Below are 16,851 nucleotides of genomic sequence, written 5' to 3' on the forward strand. Positions count from 1 at the left end.
AGGACAATCAGCACAGCCAGCAGCTCCACTCAGCATCACACGGCAGAGCCTGGGCCTCTGGGGTCCAGAGCCTTGCTGACCAGGGGAGACGCCCACAGTGCTACTCAGACACGCCCCTGAGGGGCAGACGCCTCCTGGAACTGGGCTGGGGCCCCCAGGCTGCTGAGACCGTGAAACTTAACGCCCAGAAACTGACCGCGTGGTCCCGGAGCTCCGCCTGCTGAGGCAGAGGCCCAGGGCAGCCAGGCTGAGCACAGGGACACTGGTCCCGTGAGCTCTGCTGTCACACGCTCCTGTCCCCTAGAAGCTGGCTCCCCCTAGAGACCCAGCTCCCTGTTCAAGGGCCACAGTCTCGGGCAGGAGCGGCAAGAGGGGCGTTTGAGCCCGCCCTCCATTTCCTCTTCCGCAGAACGCACACGCGAGCTCTGGCCCCCAGACCACCCGCAGCTCTCAGCCAGTCCGCGAGCAGGCCGATCCCCAGGCTCAGGGCTCAGAGGGCCCACTGGCCCAGGACACGTCCTCATTGCTTCTCAGTTTTCTCCAAAGACGCTTCAAAGCGAGGACCTTGAATAAATCCAAGGTTCCCACCTCAACTGGCACTCGGGCGAGGCCTTTCTGCGGCTCACCCCAACATCCAGGGGCTCCCCCAGGCACCGAGGCCACATCAACGAGGCTTCTCTAATTTATCTCGTCTGGTCCAAGGGCCGGAAGTCACTGGTCCTGTTTTACAGATGGGGAAAACTGAGGCTTGGAGATCCAATCACCCAAGGACACACGGCCAGCAGGTGGCAGAGCTGCCACCCTACATCGGGGCTGTCTGATCCCCAAAGCCGGCGTTCTCCCGGCTCCACTACCTTTTCTGATTAATACAGAAGTCAGAGCCTTCACTTTAACAAGAGTCGCTCCAGGCCTTGCTTCGGCAGGGCTCACGGGACCCTCAGGGCCGGGGGCCTCTTCACGAGGCAGGCTGTGCAGCTGGTCAAGTACAAGCACGTGGGCCTGGCCCTGCGGTGGCTTTAGAACAGGGCCCTTCCTGGCGCGGCCTCCAGGGCTCAGCTCCTTCCATGAAGCCGGGGCCTGCTGGGCAGCGGCCAAGGCTTCCGTGTGAATGGGCGGCCTCGGGGAGGCCCCTCTCTGCCGCCGGGCTTCTGGGGAGGTCTACCATGATGCTCCAGATGCCTGGTGTCCTTCCGGCTCCCCGGCTGCCCCCTCACCCTGGATGTCGCCCTCAGGGGAGCCTGTCTTGCCTACCAGACTCCAGACACCCCGCAGATGAGGCACACGGCAGGCGCTCAGTCAGTGCCACGGCATGTCCAGGCACAAGAGGTCTTCTCTTTCTCCTCAGGGGCGAGCTGACCTAGGGGCCCGAGACCCCAGAGCCCCCATCCTGACCACACCCGCCCCACGCTCAGGTCACAGGCACCCTCCTGCCGGCTCCCACCGCCGCGCTGGGCAAACCTGTGGTGCCCACTACGGAGGGGAGGGGGCCGCACGGCCTTGCTCTGGCAGCCGCCCAGCCACAGAGGCCACAACAGGGAAATCGAGTCGCGCACTTGCTTCTCTGCTGCTGGTGGCAAAGCCCCTTGGAAGCGCCAGCAGTAACCGTTGAAGGCACCTTTCCTGTGATCCAGCAATTCTATCCCAAGACTCTCCTGGATATGGCCAATGACAGGGTCCACCCCAAGCTGTTCGGGCTTCCCAGGTGGCCTTAGACCCCGCCTGCCAATGCAGGAGATGTAAGAGACACGGGTTCGATCCCTGGGCTGGGAGGATCCCCTGGAGGAGGGCATGGCAACCCACTCCAGTATTCTTGCCTGGAGAATCCCATGGACAGAGGAGCCTGGCGGGCTACAGCCCATGGGGTCCCAAAGAGTAGGACACGACTGAGCGACTTAGCACACACCTCGAGCTCTTCACCTCGGCTCTGTCTGTGGGAGCGAACATGGGAAATCAGCCACCCAGAGGGCCATGCGAGGGGTCTGAGCAGGCGTGCAGCAGGCGCGTGGCGGAGCGTCACGCAGCCTACAGGACCTCAGGAATCTCCCTGCGCGCTGATAAGGGGCGATGTCCCAGGGGTGAGGCAAGTGACCGGGACACACGAAACAGTGGGGCAGTCGCTGGCCCAGGGGGTGCAGGGGAGGGGGGCTGTCTTACCAGGAAATGTGTTTCTCAAATCATCTGAATGCTGTTAATGGGCGCATATCACCTTCACAAAAATTAAGGTTCTTACAAAGGCTTGCAAGGGGCCAGCTGTGCAGACGTTCTAGGGACGGAACGAAAGTCCTCCCATCAATCAGGGGTTGTCATAACAGAACCCGAAGTGGGCTCACGGCCAAAGTAACCAACATCCTTTCCAAAGTCATCTCGGGGGTAGCTGGGAGGCCGAAGAGCATGCAGGCCCATCGGAATCCCTCCTGAGGGGACACAGTTTGAAGGACCCTTTCCTATCGGATGCCCACGAGGCACGGCCCAGGATTTGTTGGGTCTTCCCTCTCTGGTGCATGGGACTGCTCGGTAAACTGTAGAGTGCCGGGCTCCAGAGGGAGGGAGGGCCTGCCGTGGTGCCCTGCCCCTCGCCAGTGCCTCCAACCTCCCCGGAGGTTGCACAAGTTCCCCCAAATCTGGCTGCATCGCCCCAACCCTGCCCCCACCCCTGTCCTGGCCCCTTCTGCTCCCGAGCGCTGTTTCAGCAGCCTCGTCGGTGATATTCCGGCCTCCACTCTCACCTTTCTGTTCTTATGAAGACAGAATCTGGCAATGCCCAAGGCAGGTGACGCTCAGCCTCTGCCCACACCTCCCGAGGCTCCCACCTACCTGCCCCAATCCCTCCTGCCTCCCTGAATAGGCTGGCCAAGCACTCTGACAGTCAGCCGCAGACTTCTTAAAGAGACAGGGTGGTGCCTGTTAAGAAGAGGCTGGGGCCACGGGCATACAGGGAACCCGTCCAGGACAAGTTCCGTGCACAACCTCCTCATCCCCAGGGCCGCCGCCCCTCCTCCCTGAGCCGCACTGGCTTCTGGTATGTGCCCTGAACAGGTCCAGCCCTCCCCGGCCTCGGGACCTTTGAACTGGCTGCGCCCCACCCCTTCACCAAGGCAGCCTTTCCTGGCCACTCGATGGGAAAAGCACTCCCGGTCACTCTCTTTCCCTCCGTCTCTAGGCTTTATCTCCCTTCACGTATCATCACTCGTTTATTACAACGCTACTCGCACCATCTGTCTCATGTCTGTCTGTCCCACGAAAGCGTCGTCTTCATGGAGACCGTTGCTGGGTCCAGAACAGCGCCTGGCACATAGTGAGTGCTCAACAGACATGAGCAGAGTCGATTAATTACACCCATTTGCTTGATGGGGAAACTGAGGCTCAGAGAGGTTCAGGAATTCACCTGAAATTACCCAGGTTTTAAAAAAACAAAAACAATCAACCCTAGGCCTGGTTCTTTTTCTCTGATGCCACCCTGCGGACCACTGGGTATGATGCTATCCTCAGTGAGAGGCCCCAGCAGCCCAGGCTTCTCCGCACCCCTCACACAGAGAGGAGGAGATCGAGAGGTGAGCTGCATTCTTGTCCCAGAATAGGACTGATTCATTCCAGGGTGGGATCCAAAAAAAAATCGCCTGGACGTCTGTTTGGAGTCGGCTGCCCCGCTGCCGTCCAGCCGGCACTCAGAGATGTAAATACGTCCTCCGAGTGGGCCAAATCGTTTCCTTTTGAATGCTGGCCAGCCATTTATTGGCGATAGCTCTTCCCTGGAGACTGGCGGAGGCAACAATTATAAAAGAGCCCATCCGCCCCGAGAAGGAGGCCGCACAGGGCTTTCTCCACGCCGCCTCCACCTTCTGACAGCTGCAGGGGGAGATTGGCTGAGCAGAGCTTGTTTGCAAATATGACTCATTTCTTTGATTCTAATAAAGTCTAATGATATGTGCTGAGCTCCCAGGGGGCCCTGGAGGAACTGGGGAGGAAGGCATGGCTCCAGGCTGATGGAGGGCATCTGGCCAGATCCGACCCCGCCTGTCCTCCAGGGCCGGGGGGCGACAAACAGGACCCCCGGGACAGAGGTGACCTCAGGGCAGGGGTGAGCAGGATGGGGCGGGCTGCAGGCAGAGACTCTGCCTTTGCATCTCCGAGCGACTCAAGAGTTCAATTCTAAAGCTGGCGTGAAATGACCATCTCAGGGTCCCAGGCACCCTCCAAGGGAGAAGGGCATCTCATTGGCTCCCACCGGGGTTGGCGCCTCAGTGTGCTGCAGACGGGGTGGGTGTGGGGATCCAGGCCAAGAGGAGACCCCAGGTGTCACCTGAGGGTGGGGTCACACGCACACACACGTGGCACAACGTTACCTGTGCCTGCAGACTTGCCCTGGACTTACGGCCAGTGGGGACGCAGTCACGAGAGGAGGTGTTCAGGGCTGAGCTCTCTGCTACGCCAAGCTGCCTGTGTTACCTTGGGCAAGTCGCTTAACCACTCTGATCCTCAGTGTCCCACCTAATAAGCCAGGCCCGAGGCCCATGCTCTTTAACCCTCAGCCAGGCGATGAGGTGATGGGAACCTCGCTACCTCTGAGAACCCTGGAGACGGGTGACCGCCCTGAGGCCGGGCAGCTGGGCCCCCAGGCTAGAGTCAGGGTGCCTGTTCTAGGATCGAGGGGATGGCAGCATGGCCGGCGGCTGTCCACTAGCTCCTCGTGGAAAACCAGAGGGGGAGGGGGGCCTGGCAGGGATGAGCGTCCAGGCCCTTCCCTGTCCGGGGCCAGGAGGAAGGCTCGGCTCCACGGCGCCTGGTTATCTAGAAGCCCAGGTGGCTCCTGAGCACGGCCAGGCCTCATGTGCAAAAGGAGCAGCCAGCTCAGGGTCCCACGTGTCCGGTGCAGCTGAGAGGGTGAAGAAAGCGAAGGCCAGGGCTGGGCTTTGGCTTCAAGGACCGGGAGGCCGGCCTTGAGAAGATGCTCACGGCTTGGCAGCCCAGTGGGTACCAGCCAGCGACACCTCAGTCCCGTCCCAGCAAGCCTCTCTCCGTGGACACCCCAGAGCTAGTCACTGCAAGGCCGGTGGCTATTCTGAGGGGAAATCGTACAAGCTGAGCTTCACCCTAAAGGGAAACCCATCTTCTGATGGCCAAGCCCCCTGAGGCCCTGCATACAGTCGGTGCTTAATATATGTGTCCCAGCCTGTCTCTCCCTAGTATGTTCCTTGAGCAGGTCCAGAGAACACAGATGCAATCACGTGACTCTCCGCCCCTTCTCTAGCTCCCGTGGCTCCTCCTCCCAGAAAACGAAGTGCAGCCTCCTCTGCCTAGCGCCCAAGGCCCCACCCTCTCCCTGGCTCCGCACGTCCTACGCTTGGGCCAAACCAAGGACGTGCTGCCACTCGGGAGCTTTACGACCACCATGCCTCAGCATGGCTGTTCCTTCTGTCTAGGCTGTCTTTCCCTCTTTTTCTGGCCTAGTGAACTCCTACTCATCCCCCAAAGCCCAGCTCACCTGGCCCCTCTGTTTGCTGACGGGGAAACGAGGCCAGAGAGAGGGAGTGATGTGCTGCCCCAGGCTAACCCTAACCCTCCCTGGCTGGGGCAAGCCTACAAGCACGGAAAAGCCAGGAGAGGCTTCCAAACTGAGAGATGACGTGTCTGGCTTCACAGCTGACTGCAGAGACGCACCTGTAACGGGGTGAGGTGGGGGGAGACGGGGGTCTTCCGGGGGCGGGGAGGACGACCATCTGGTTATACTTTACACAGAGAGCTTAGGGGACCAGACAGGGGTGGGGTCTGAGGCTGAAGCTGAAAGGAGCTGGGGACGACTCCTAGATGAGTTCCCTCCATAAACGGCCTCCATGAAGAGGGGATGAAATGCCGAGAGCAGGTCCCTGGGACGATGCTCACGGGCATTCTCTCTCCTTCGCCCTCTTCACACCCAAGAGAAGGCGAGGCCTTTGAAGGCAGGCAGCCTCGGCCCCTCCGGTGGCAGGCAGGTCCTCTCGGCCAAGCCTCCTCCTCCAGGGACTACAGTCTTCCCCAGGGTATCCGTGGGCATTCAGCCAGCACCCATGGGAGGCCGCAAAGGCCGGGGGGGCGGGGAGGCCGGGGGGGCGGTGGGCAGTCTCTGGACGGAGCCACTCTCTGTGGACCATGCGGGCCAGGGAAGGGAGCTGGGGTGCTCAGGATGGGGGTTCTGGAAGGCGGGAGCCCTGGAGTCCCCCAGCAGGGCCCAGGCTGGGGGACAGGCAGGAGAGAAGGCACAGGAGAGGACCTCACGGATCACGAGGGCTCAGGCCTGAGACAGAGGGGACAGCCCCTCTGTGTAGGGGGGTCACACGGGCATCAGGAAGGGGCCATTCTTAGTGCCCCCGAAGTTGAGCCTCAGGTGTCCCTGGGCAGGGGGCAGTTTCATCCACAACGGGGACACTAAGTAGACAGGGATGGCCATGCAGGGTCACATTCTGTTGGTGGGGGGTGGGGGGTGTCCTACCGCCCTGGGAGGGTAGGATTACGACCTCCCCAAGTACAGCTCAGGACGCTGAGGCTCAGAGAGGAAGAGGCACCAGCCCGAGCCAGCACTGGCAGAGCGGCGGCTCCCTCCCAGGCGGCCAACCTGCGCCCGAGGCAGTGAGGCCCTGGCGGGCACCGGAGGGGCTGGGTGGAGTGCCGGCATCCTGGATGGGGCAGGCCCTGGGTGGTCAGGCTGTGCCAGGCACAGCAGAGAACGGACAGGGCCCTGGCCTCTGGCCCCATTCAAGCGAGAAGAAAGAAATGCCTGCATTTCTTTGTCTGCCAACTCAGCTGTCCAGGGTGTGAGGAACAAGGGATGGCGGGGGGTTGTGCCTGTAAAGGTCTTTGTCTGCAAGCGGAAAATACCTCTGAGGAAAGAACCCATTTGCAGGAGCCTCGGGACGTGAGCACATCCTGAAGGCCTGAGGTCAGGAGGGGGACGTGGATTACCTGGGGGAGTGGCCGAGTGGCCCTTTCCAGCCTGAGTCCCCCCTCACCGGCCCTGATGATCGACTGGGAACAGCCAGCGCTTAGCTCCCTCTTCTGTGGGCCGGCGCCGGGGCCAGATTCTAAGAGGGGGAGAGGCTCCTCGATGCAGCAAATCCACACACGAAGGAGAGGGAGTCTTGTCTGGCGGCAACAAGTCCGTCCCTTAACACCGTTCCCTGCCCTGGCTCTCACCCGACGCAGGGCCTTGCCTGCTCCTTCCAGGGTCGGAGGGGCTGCTGAGTACCCGTTTAACAGCTTGTGGAGAGCAGGGAAAGCAAGGCACTCATCCATTTTTGATGGGCTCCCAGCACTGGGTTAGAAGGACGACCCTGTACGTCATCGAAGAGCTACCCGACTGCAGGCCTCCGTGCTCCGCCCTCCCCAGGACTGGCCCGTGTGTACGCGTCTCACTGGCTATAGCATGGGCAGCTTCAAAACATGCCCGTAATTCTCCTTCCTCTCCTAACGAGACGGAGCCTATTCCCCCACCTCTTGCCTCTTGAGTCTGGGTTAGTCTCAGGCCTCTTTTTGGCCAACGGGACCTTAACAAAAATGGTACCAGCAGAAGCTGGATAAGTGCTCTCACACTGGGGCTTTCCCGTGTGTTGTTTTGGGATGCTGAGCTGCCTTGGAACAAGCCCAGGCTAGCCTGCAGGGTGATGAGACTATAGGGACCAGCTGCCTGTGGCACCCCAGCCAGGAGCCAGCCAGTCTCCAAAAGAGTGACCCCAATGCCATACAGCTGACCTACCGGGGGGAGCCCAGCAAAGCCCAGAAGAACTGCCCAGCCAAGCTTCGCCCCAACTGCCAAGTAGCAGGACCATGAGTCAAAGAAAACAAATGGCTGCTCCAATGTGAGGATGGGTGTTACACAGCAAACGCTAACTGATACATATGTTTCACTCCATCTACTCAGCTGTTCACTTGAGTAACTACTTCAAGCTTCATATATGCTTTTTTTTTTTCCCCCACTCTGGGCAATAACAGGTTTGATGTGCTAACTATATATATTTTTTTCTAAAATACATTAAGAAAACTATATCACTTTCAGACAACATAGGTACATACACCTGCCTTTGGGAAACAATCCTCACAGAGATCCCATGGGTGCAGCAACGATTCATTGCCCTCATTTGACAGTTAAGGAAACTGAGGCTCAGAAAGGGGCAGTGACTTGCTGCAGGTCAAACAGCCAATAAAATGGCAGAGCTGAGATTCGAGTCCAGGCCTGTCTGAGACCAAAGGCATGGATTTATCTCCAAATCTGCACCCCCTCTTCCACCCACCCCACCGCGAGGGAGTGGCTCCCACACCCCCAGGGAGAAGATGAGGGGAGGGTTGCCCTCCGCCCCCACCCCACCCCCTCCTTCCTCCGCGAGGCCAGCCTTACTCCCAGAACTCGATGACAGGGGAGGTGAAGTTGGTGGTGCCATTGGAGATCCAGAGGCTCCGGTTCCTCCGCAAGGTGTCCTCCAGGCAATGGGGCGTGTTCCAGCTGTGGTTGCATTTGGCCCAGGGGAGCTCCGACTGGAAGGACTGGAATAGGTAGTACGTGGCCCAGGCGAGGATGATGACGTAGTATACGTTCAGGAGGGAGACGATCACGATGGAGGCATAGCCGATGCCTGCGAGCGGGGGCAAGCGAGACGGGCATCGGAGGGAGGCCAGCCCGCCAGGCCACACCCTCGACCAGGAGCCCCTGGGGTCTGCAGGCCTGGGGCCAGCCGGGGCCCTTCCACAGGGACCAGGAAACAAGTGTCGGGGGAACGCACGGCTGTGCGGATGGATAGGAAGATAGCGGATGCTCAGATGAGCCAGACAGCCGGACAAACTGACGGATGTGCGGAAGAGGGGTAGGCCGATGACTGGATGAACAGATGGACAGATGGGTGGATGGATGGAGGGATGGATGGACAGATCGATGGATGAATGGATGGACGCATAGACGGATGGCTGGACGGACGCAGGTGAATGGCTGGATGTTGGAATGATGGATGGATACTCACTTTGTTGGATGGATGGTGGTTGATCGGAAGGTTAGGTAGATGGATGGATGGATGGGTAAGTAGAGAGAGCGTGGTTGAATGGACACATGGATTGTGTAACTATCGACTAGTTTAATAAAAGAAAGGTTTAATGGATAGACAGATGGGTAGATTTACATGGATGACCGAGTAGTGAACAGACTCACACATTCTCCCACCCCTGCCAGTTATAATCAGGACGGTATTATCTTATGAGGACATACTGGGAACTAGGCACAGGACTAAATGCTACAATAATAACAAATGTTAATCGCTCAGCTGTGTCTGACTCTTTGCGACCCCGTGGACTGTAGCCCGCCAGGCTCCTCTGTCCGTGGGGATTCTCCAGGCAAGAACACTGGAGTGGGTTGCCATTCCCTTCTCCAAGGGATCTTCCCGACCCAGGGATCGAACCTGGGCCTCCCGTGTTGCAGGCAGATTCTCTACGATCTGAGCCACCAGGGAAGCCCAGCGGTAACAAAGCTGCCGCCGCTGCTTGCAGCTTCCTTTGCGTACAAAGCGCTTTTACATGGCTCTGTTGCTTTGCCTAGAAGTATGCGTGTTATTTCCATTTTATGGAGAGGGAAACTGAGGCACAAAGAGATGAAGGGACTTTCCCCGAAGTCACGAGAGTTAGCATAACAAGGGAGCGGGGCTTGAAGCCAGACAGTCGGGCTCCTGAAAGCCTTCTCGTCTACACCCTACTGCTCAGCGGCTACTGGGCCTCCCGTCCTTTGACACCCCAGAGAGGAGTGAGCAGCCGCCGCCGTGTGCCAAGCTGGCCTGCGTGAGGCTCCAGTGTACCTGGCAAATAGTAGGTGCACAGTAAGCGTTTGCTGAGCCGAGGAACGCCAGGCCCCGGGTGGCCTTTGTCCCGTACTCACCGGCAAACAAGGGGCAGATCTTTTCCCAGCAGGTGATGCCCCCTTCAGAGGTGTACTGGCCTATGATTACCTCCAGGAAAAACACAGGCAGGCCGCCCCCAAACAGGAAAATGAAGTATGGTATGAGAAATGCGCCTGCAGAGAGAGAAGAGTGGGGTGAGGCTCAGGTTGGCCGAGGCCTGCACATTCTCCGTCCCAAACCCTCCCAGCCAGCCTGCTGGGCGCCTCTGTCCATGGGATTCTCCAGCCAAGAATGCTGGAGTGGGTTGCCATTTCCTTCTCCAGGGGAATCTTCCCGACCCGGGGACGCGAGGGTGAAGGGCAGACTCCCAGACCTGGCTGAAAATTCTCGTCCAGCCAGCAACACCCTTCCAGGCTGCCCTCTTGTCTTCTTCCGATCTACCCGGTTGCGTGAAGCCTCCAAGCCTCTGCTGAAGCTCTGTGCCTGCCCGTCTTCCGCAGGTCTGTCCCTCTGAAGAAGGACCACCCAGCCCTCACATCTGGCTCAGATGGGCCTCCTGGTTGCAGCCTTCAGCTGGCCTTCTGTGGCCCAGCCAGGGCAGGAAGCTGAGAACCAGCAGGGAAGGGTGCTGGGAAGCGAGAGATGTGCCTCTCCAGCCGGGGGTGGGAGCCGGGGTACGAGGAGGGCGGCGAAGAGTCGAGCAAGGGCTCCCACCTGGTGTCCACTACTGGCTTCAGCGGGTCCGTACACACTTTGAAAGTGTGGGTGACTTGGGCCGATGGGTATGTGCTTTGTTCCAGAGTGTCTAGGGCACTCATCAGAGTCCCAGAGGCACCTGAGCCTCCAGAAGGTTAAGAAACCAGGCTCAAGGGCAGGACCTCCTGCAAGGTGGTTCTGATGCGGGCGTGCGGGCAGCACGTGTGTGCCCGGCTCTGCTGGCTACCAGCCAGGTCACAGACCACCACAAGGAGCAGGGAGGGCGTTCTTACTGCTGAGCTCCTACTGACCAGCAGGTCTCCAGGACGTGCTGCCTAGCCTGAACTCCTCTGACGTCAGAGGATGCTAACTCAGGGCCTCCAGCAAGTAAAAAAAAATCAACAAACAAAAACTGAAAGAACAGACCAACCAACTAACCAACTGACCAAACAGAGAACTTATGTTTAGAAAATACCATCGCTAAGCGAAAGGGTCAAAAAGGCACAAACTTCCGATTAGAAGATAAATTCATCCTGGGCGTGTCGTGTACAGCATGGTTGCACACCAGTCACGATACACCAGATGGTGTGTTTGAAAGTTGCTAAGAGGCTTCCCTGGCAGTCCCGTGGCAAACGCTCTGTACTCACAATGCAAGGGGCATAGGTCTGATGCCTGGTTGGTGAACTAAGATCCCGCATGTGGGGGAAAAACAATAAAAAGAAGTTGCTAAGAGTGTAAAGCTTTACCAGTTCTGATCACAAGAAGACAAAAATATATGTAACTATATGAGGTGATGGATGTCAACAAGACTTACCGCGATCATTTCACAGTAAAGACATCAGTCATCTTGTATGTCTTAAACTAAAACAATGCTATATGTCAATTCTATCTCAATAAAACTGAAAAAATTAAAATTAAAAACATCTTCGTTGTACTTTTTTTTTGTCCTGGATACCTATCCATTACTGCAAAAGACACTGGTTTTCTATTCAGAGTGGGAAACACGAAACTTGTTTTTGAACTACAACTGGTTTAAGTTAGAAAAGCAAGAGCAAAGGGTAAAAAAGTTCTAAAGTCAGGCGGAGTGGGGAGGTGCAGAACTACGAGGCCTTGGAGGTTTGAGCCTGGCCTTGTGGCGGCCTTCAGAGACGGTAAACTGGAGGAGAGGGTAAGGAATCTGCTCGAGCTCACACAGGAAGGCTCTGATAGAACGCCATCCCGGCCACGTTCATCTCCCGCCTCCGAGGATCGCGGTGGGAGCGGAGGCAGGCTGACCTGGGGGAGGTCGAGGCGGAGGCCTGAAACGCTGGGCGGGGCAGCCCCCTCGCTGTGCCCCGGCAACCCCTCCAGCCCGCCCTCTGCCCAGCCCAGGCTCACCTCCACCATTTTTGTAGCAGAGGTAGGGGAAACGCCAGACGTTGCCCAAGCCGACGAAGCCGCCGGCCACGGAGAGCACAAAGTCGATCCTGCTGGCCCACTTCTCCCGCTGCGGGGGCTTGCCCTCGGCCTCGTCCTCCGGCCGGGTGCCCGGGCTCTTCCCGGGGGACGGCTTCAGGATGTCCTTGTGGAAATCTTTCAGACACTGCAGCTTCTCCTTGGTGGCCATGTCCTCCTCCTCGCTTTCTATGGCGGAAAGAGCAGACCCCGACGTGCGTCAGTAAGGGGCAGGCTGCGCGTCCTGGCACGACCCCGAGGGCCACCTCTGACCTGCCGGGCCTGAGGCAGAGGGCCTGCCACCCCCTTGTCCGTCCACCCCTCGGACCCCCCACCCCAGGTGATCGGGAGCCTGAGGATCTGGGGACCGATAGCTGCCATCCCCTAGCCACCTGTCCAACAGAAGCACCGGGGCCCATATCCACCAGCCCCAAATGCCACCCCCCTCATTCTGCACCTGCAGGGAGATGAACGCAAAACCACCCAGCCCTGGCAGTGTCTCTGCAGAACACAACACCCTCCACGCAGGTCTAGCATCGCTTCCAGATCACAGCCTGCCTGCATCCTCTAGAGATCGTCTCCGAATCTCAGGTTTGCAGAGAAACTGGTGCCGCGGGGCAGGCCCTGGCCCAGCGGAGGTGCTCACCCCTCACGGTTTTAAAGAACGGAGCTTCAGGCTGGCATGTTTTCACGCTCCAGTGTTTCCAAGCATGTGTTTCAGTACTTGGAAACAGGGTTTCCATCAAATACAGACCACGGGAGCTTATGAAATACACTGGCGTCTTCTTAGCCAGTCGCATGCCTGCAGCATCCGGACAGGGATTTGCGCCGGGACAGGACTCTGGAAGGACTCCTGGTAGTTCCCACGAGTCCAGCCCTCGTCATCTGTGCTCGGGTCCACCCTGACCCCTGGACCACCCAGGCCCCGGCCTGCTGATTGCCCTATGGGTTCAGCAAGGGCGAGGGGGCCAGAGTTATCAAACCTCTAAGCTGCTCATGCTCACCCTCAGTGGCCCCCTGCTCGGACCTCATCCGAGAAGTCTACAACCGGCCACTGCGGCAACCCCCTCTCTGTACTGCGTCTGGTCCCCGAGTCCTCAGTGTTCCTGGCAGCTTGACCTTGAGAGCAAGAGCATCCGGGTCCCACCCAGCAGGAGAAGGTGCCTCCTACCCCCATGTGCCAGAGGACCATGAAGACCGGGGAGCTTCGGTCTCCCCGACTTCAGAATGAAAAGGATGAAGGCAGAGGGTGTTGATGCAGAGCCAGCTGCTGGTCTTTATGAGCCAAACGGGTGGCCAGTGCTGACTCTCAGATTCCGGGGTAAAGTCGAGATTTCTAGGTTTCCTGGAGAAACCAGAAGGTGGACCCCACGTTGGACTCACTCCTATGGCGGCCATCCGCTGGACCGGAGGGGGCCATCGCCCTGGTGCACAGGGCAGCCTGCCACCTGGACCTGTCCAGGGGCATCTGAGTCTGCACCGAGTTACACTGGCATGAGCTGAAAATGCCTTGGTTGCTTCCTTGCTAACAGTCTCCTCTTCAACTAGAACAGAGTCTGCAGGGTGCCGGGACCTGCCTTGCCCATGGCTGGGTGTCCTGAGCTGGTGCACAGTAGGTCGTCAGCTAAGAACGGCTGGGTCGCTGGCTCCCAGAGTAGGTACGCAGGTAGCTGGAGCCCAGTGGCACCCCCCAACTCTGCTGCTTCCCAACCCCGTGATACCGTGGGGCCTGAAGGAGGTCCGGCCGGGCCAGGTGACAACTGCCAAGGACCAAGGGAGGCAAGGAGGGCACGCTGTGCCTGGCCCTGGCCCCGGCCCCTGCAGCCAGGCCCTCGGGGGCCGTGCTCGGAGGAGGAGAGGCACGCATGCACACAGAATCCCCGCTTCCCCCACGCCTCCTTCCTCTCCCTGGCTCGGGGTGGGGGACCCCGATTGTTTCGCTATCTGGCAGTGAGCAGACCGAGAAAAGGCTTCCTGGAGCCGCCCGGCGGCTCACCGGGCCTTCCTCTGTCTCCCGGAGCGCAGACGGCGGGGCATCCGCAGGCCTTTCTTCGCCTGCTCCCCTGGGGCGACGCGGGGTTCTGCCGAGCGCACCGCTACTGTAAAAATAGCCTGAGCGGCCAGCATTGTTCCAGCACGGAGCTCTGCAGCCCCCGATGGTTATCTCTGGGCCCATTGTGGCCCGGCTGGACGGCAGCATAATTGGAGGATGTGGGACTCCACTCCCTCCTGGTAGAGATGTTTTCCAGGGAATGACCCTGGAGTCTCCTCATCAAGACGGGCTGGTGCCGCCCTTTCAGGCTCTCCTTGGATCTTGGGGCCGGAAGGCGCTTCACCAGGTCAGCCAGGCGGAGGGGGTGGTGACCGGTGGCTGCTCATACAGCCTGTGAGCGCTTGCGAAAGCCACCGTGAGTCCTGGCTCTGCGCTCTGGGCCCAGGCCCATGGCCCCCTCTGGCCCTAGAGAACTCTCGGGAAACGTGTGCGTGCAAAGTCAGTTCAGTTGTGTTCAACTCTTTGCAACCCTCTGGACCGTAGCCTGCCAGGCTCCTGTCCATGGGATTTCCCAGGCAAGAATACTGGAGTGGGTTGCCATGCCCTCCTCCAGGGGATCTTCCCGACCCAGGGATCGAACCCGCGTCTCTTATGTCTCCTGCATTGGCAGGCGGGTTCTTTACCACTAGCGCCCCCTGGGAAGCCCTGAAACGTGAGCCAGGGGGCAAAATACAAGCTCCCTGAGCCCCTCGGCTCCAGGCTTTCTGGTGCCATGTAAGATAAGACTTCAGCCCCTCTTTCCCACACTCAGGAACTCATCTTATTGACGCCTGTAGCTGAACCAGGAGCCCGTCATGTCCTGGTGTCTGCGTTGCCCCTACTCCTCATTTCTAAGGTGTCCACGGAGGTGTACTTCAGGGACGGCCCCCCACCTGTGGCCGCCCCGTCACAAGCTCGCTGGCCTTCGGGAACGCACAGCCCAGCCCTGCCCAAGCTTTACTCGAGATGCACACATGCCCGGACGAGGTCAGACCCGCGGGCAGGCAACCCTGACTCCCCCTCGGAGGGGAGGCTCTTTCCAAGCCCCTCTGGAGCATCCGACCGGCCCCGTACCCATGGAAGCCCACAGCAGCACGACCCGCAGATGCGGCCTCCGGTACGTTCCTGACATCCACCCACGTGTCTCCATCACCCCGGCAACCAGCTGGTGCAGGCCCCACAGCCCTCCACGGACATCCCCTCCAGCCTCCGCCTGGGTCCCCCCTGCTGCTACTCTGCCCACCCCACCCCTACACTCTGTTCTCAAAACCCCAGCTGGAAGCAACTCACAAAGCACTTTCAGATCCCAATGCCCTCCTACCCAGCGCTCCCTCTCTCCCAGCAGAAGAAGACATCCGCCACAGCCTACTGGATCTCAGCATGGGCCCTTTCTCTGGGACGCTGGCCCCACGGAACCCCTTTGTGTTCAGCCCACTCCTCAGCCTCAGGCTCCCTGCACGGAGGCCTCAGGCCCTCTGCAGGCAGCCTGGCCCCTGCAGGAATCAGAGCATGAGCCCTGGCCTGGAAGCTGAGGGCCATTTCCCAGCTGAGTGACCTCAGGCAAGTTGCGCAACCCCTCTGGGTCCTCAGTGTGTCAAAGTCTGAAGAGGGATAACTGTGGCCACCTCACAGGGATGCTGTGAGGACTGAACAAGGGGGTTCCCAGAGCAAATACCCCTTCACTAGTTATCTGCCAGTATTCCTGGGCTTCCCAGGTGGCTCAATGGTGAAGAATTTGCCTGCCAACACAGGAGACATTAGACACGCAGGTTCGATCCCTGGGTCAGGAAGAGCCCCTAGAGGAGAACATGGCAAACCGCTCCAGTATTCTTGCCTAGAGACTCCCCACAGACAGAGGAGCCAGGTGGGCTACGGGCTACAGTCCATGCGGCTGCAAAGCGGCAGACAGCACTGCGCACAAGCGTGCACGCCAGTATTACCGCCATCGTCACCACTATAACTATCACGGGGTCCACTGCCCCTAGGGTATGGAAGGCGCTGGTCCTACACAGGGCGAGATCAACAGGGCCCAGAGAGGCCAAGCGACGCTCCTGAGGTCATGAAGCCGGGCACGACGGCAATCGTGGCTTTCCGGGGCCCTCAGCTCTGCCCTCAGCGTCGCTTGGCCGGTCCAGCCCGTCCGTCCTGGCAGACGCGCCATGCGGCTCACTCACTGCTGGTCGTCACCCGCCAAGAGGGCGCCCCCTGCTTCAGGAAGCACTTGGGGGCGAGCCTGCTCTGCAGGCGGCCTGGCGGCCCGCCGCCTTGCCGGCCAAGTGCTGTTTCCCTTGGCGCCAGGCCCAGGGCTATTCTGCAGCGACCGTGACACATGATTCCCCATTTTAAGAGCTTCCTCTTTGCTCATTACAGCTACAAGTGATCGAGAATCCGCTCGAACACAGAGGCTTTGGGACCAGACTCCCACATGAGGCTCCTAGTCCCGTGTTGCCAGGGTGGAAGCCAGAACCAGACGCACCTGAAGACGGATTTGCACGTCACTTCGGCCGCTGCGGCACGCGCTCAGATCTCACCTTGCGCCAGCAACGCCGTGGGGTTCCAAGACGCTCCTTGGCTTCCTCCTAATTTCAAGCTACCAGGTTTAGGGGTCCTTGAAGTCTGGGCTGAGCTGCCTATAAACAGTTTTCTATTCCTTCCTCCGGAGAAGACAATGGCACCCCACTCCAGTACTCTTGCCTGGAAAATCCCATGGATGGAGGAGTCTGGTAGGCTGCAGTCCATGGGGTCGCTAAGAGTCGGACACGACTGAGCGACTTCACTTTCACTTTTCACTTTCATGCACTGGAGAAGGAAATGGGAACCCACTCCAGTGTTCTTGCCTGGAGA

General features: G+C 59.3%; 1 protein-coding gene across 1 annotated transcript in view; it reads right to left on the minus strand.

Moving 5' to 3' along the window:
* Positions 1-16,558, minus strand: part of SLC6A6 (solute carrier family 6 member 6) — a 38,970-nt gene extending 22,412 nt beyond the window's left edge. The window contains exons 1-4 of the mRNA XM_068982192.1: positions 16,484-16,558; positions 11,919-12,164; positions 9,884-10,018; positions 8,366-8,600 (exon numbers count right to left, since the gene is read on the minus strand). Coding sequence (XP_068838293.1) covers positions 8,366-8,600; positions 9,884-10,018; positions 11,919-12,147 — 599 coding nt within the window. The 5' untranslated portion in view covers positions 12,148-12,164; positions 16,484-16,558. The remainder of the gene's footprint in view (positions 1-8,365; positions 8,601-9,883; positions 10,019-11,918; positions 12,165-16,483) is intronic.
* Between the last annotated feature and the right edge of the window lie 293 nt (positions 16,559-16,851).

The sequence above is a fragment of the Capricornis sumatraensis genome, chromosome 10, assembly GCF_032405125.1.
Source record: "Capricornis sumatraensis isolate serow.1 chromosome 10, serow.2, whole genome shotgun sequence".
Classification (NCBI taxonomy): domain Eukaryota; kingdom Metazoa; phylum Chordata; class Mammalia; order Artiodactyla; family Bovidae; genus Capricornis; species Capricornis sumatraensis.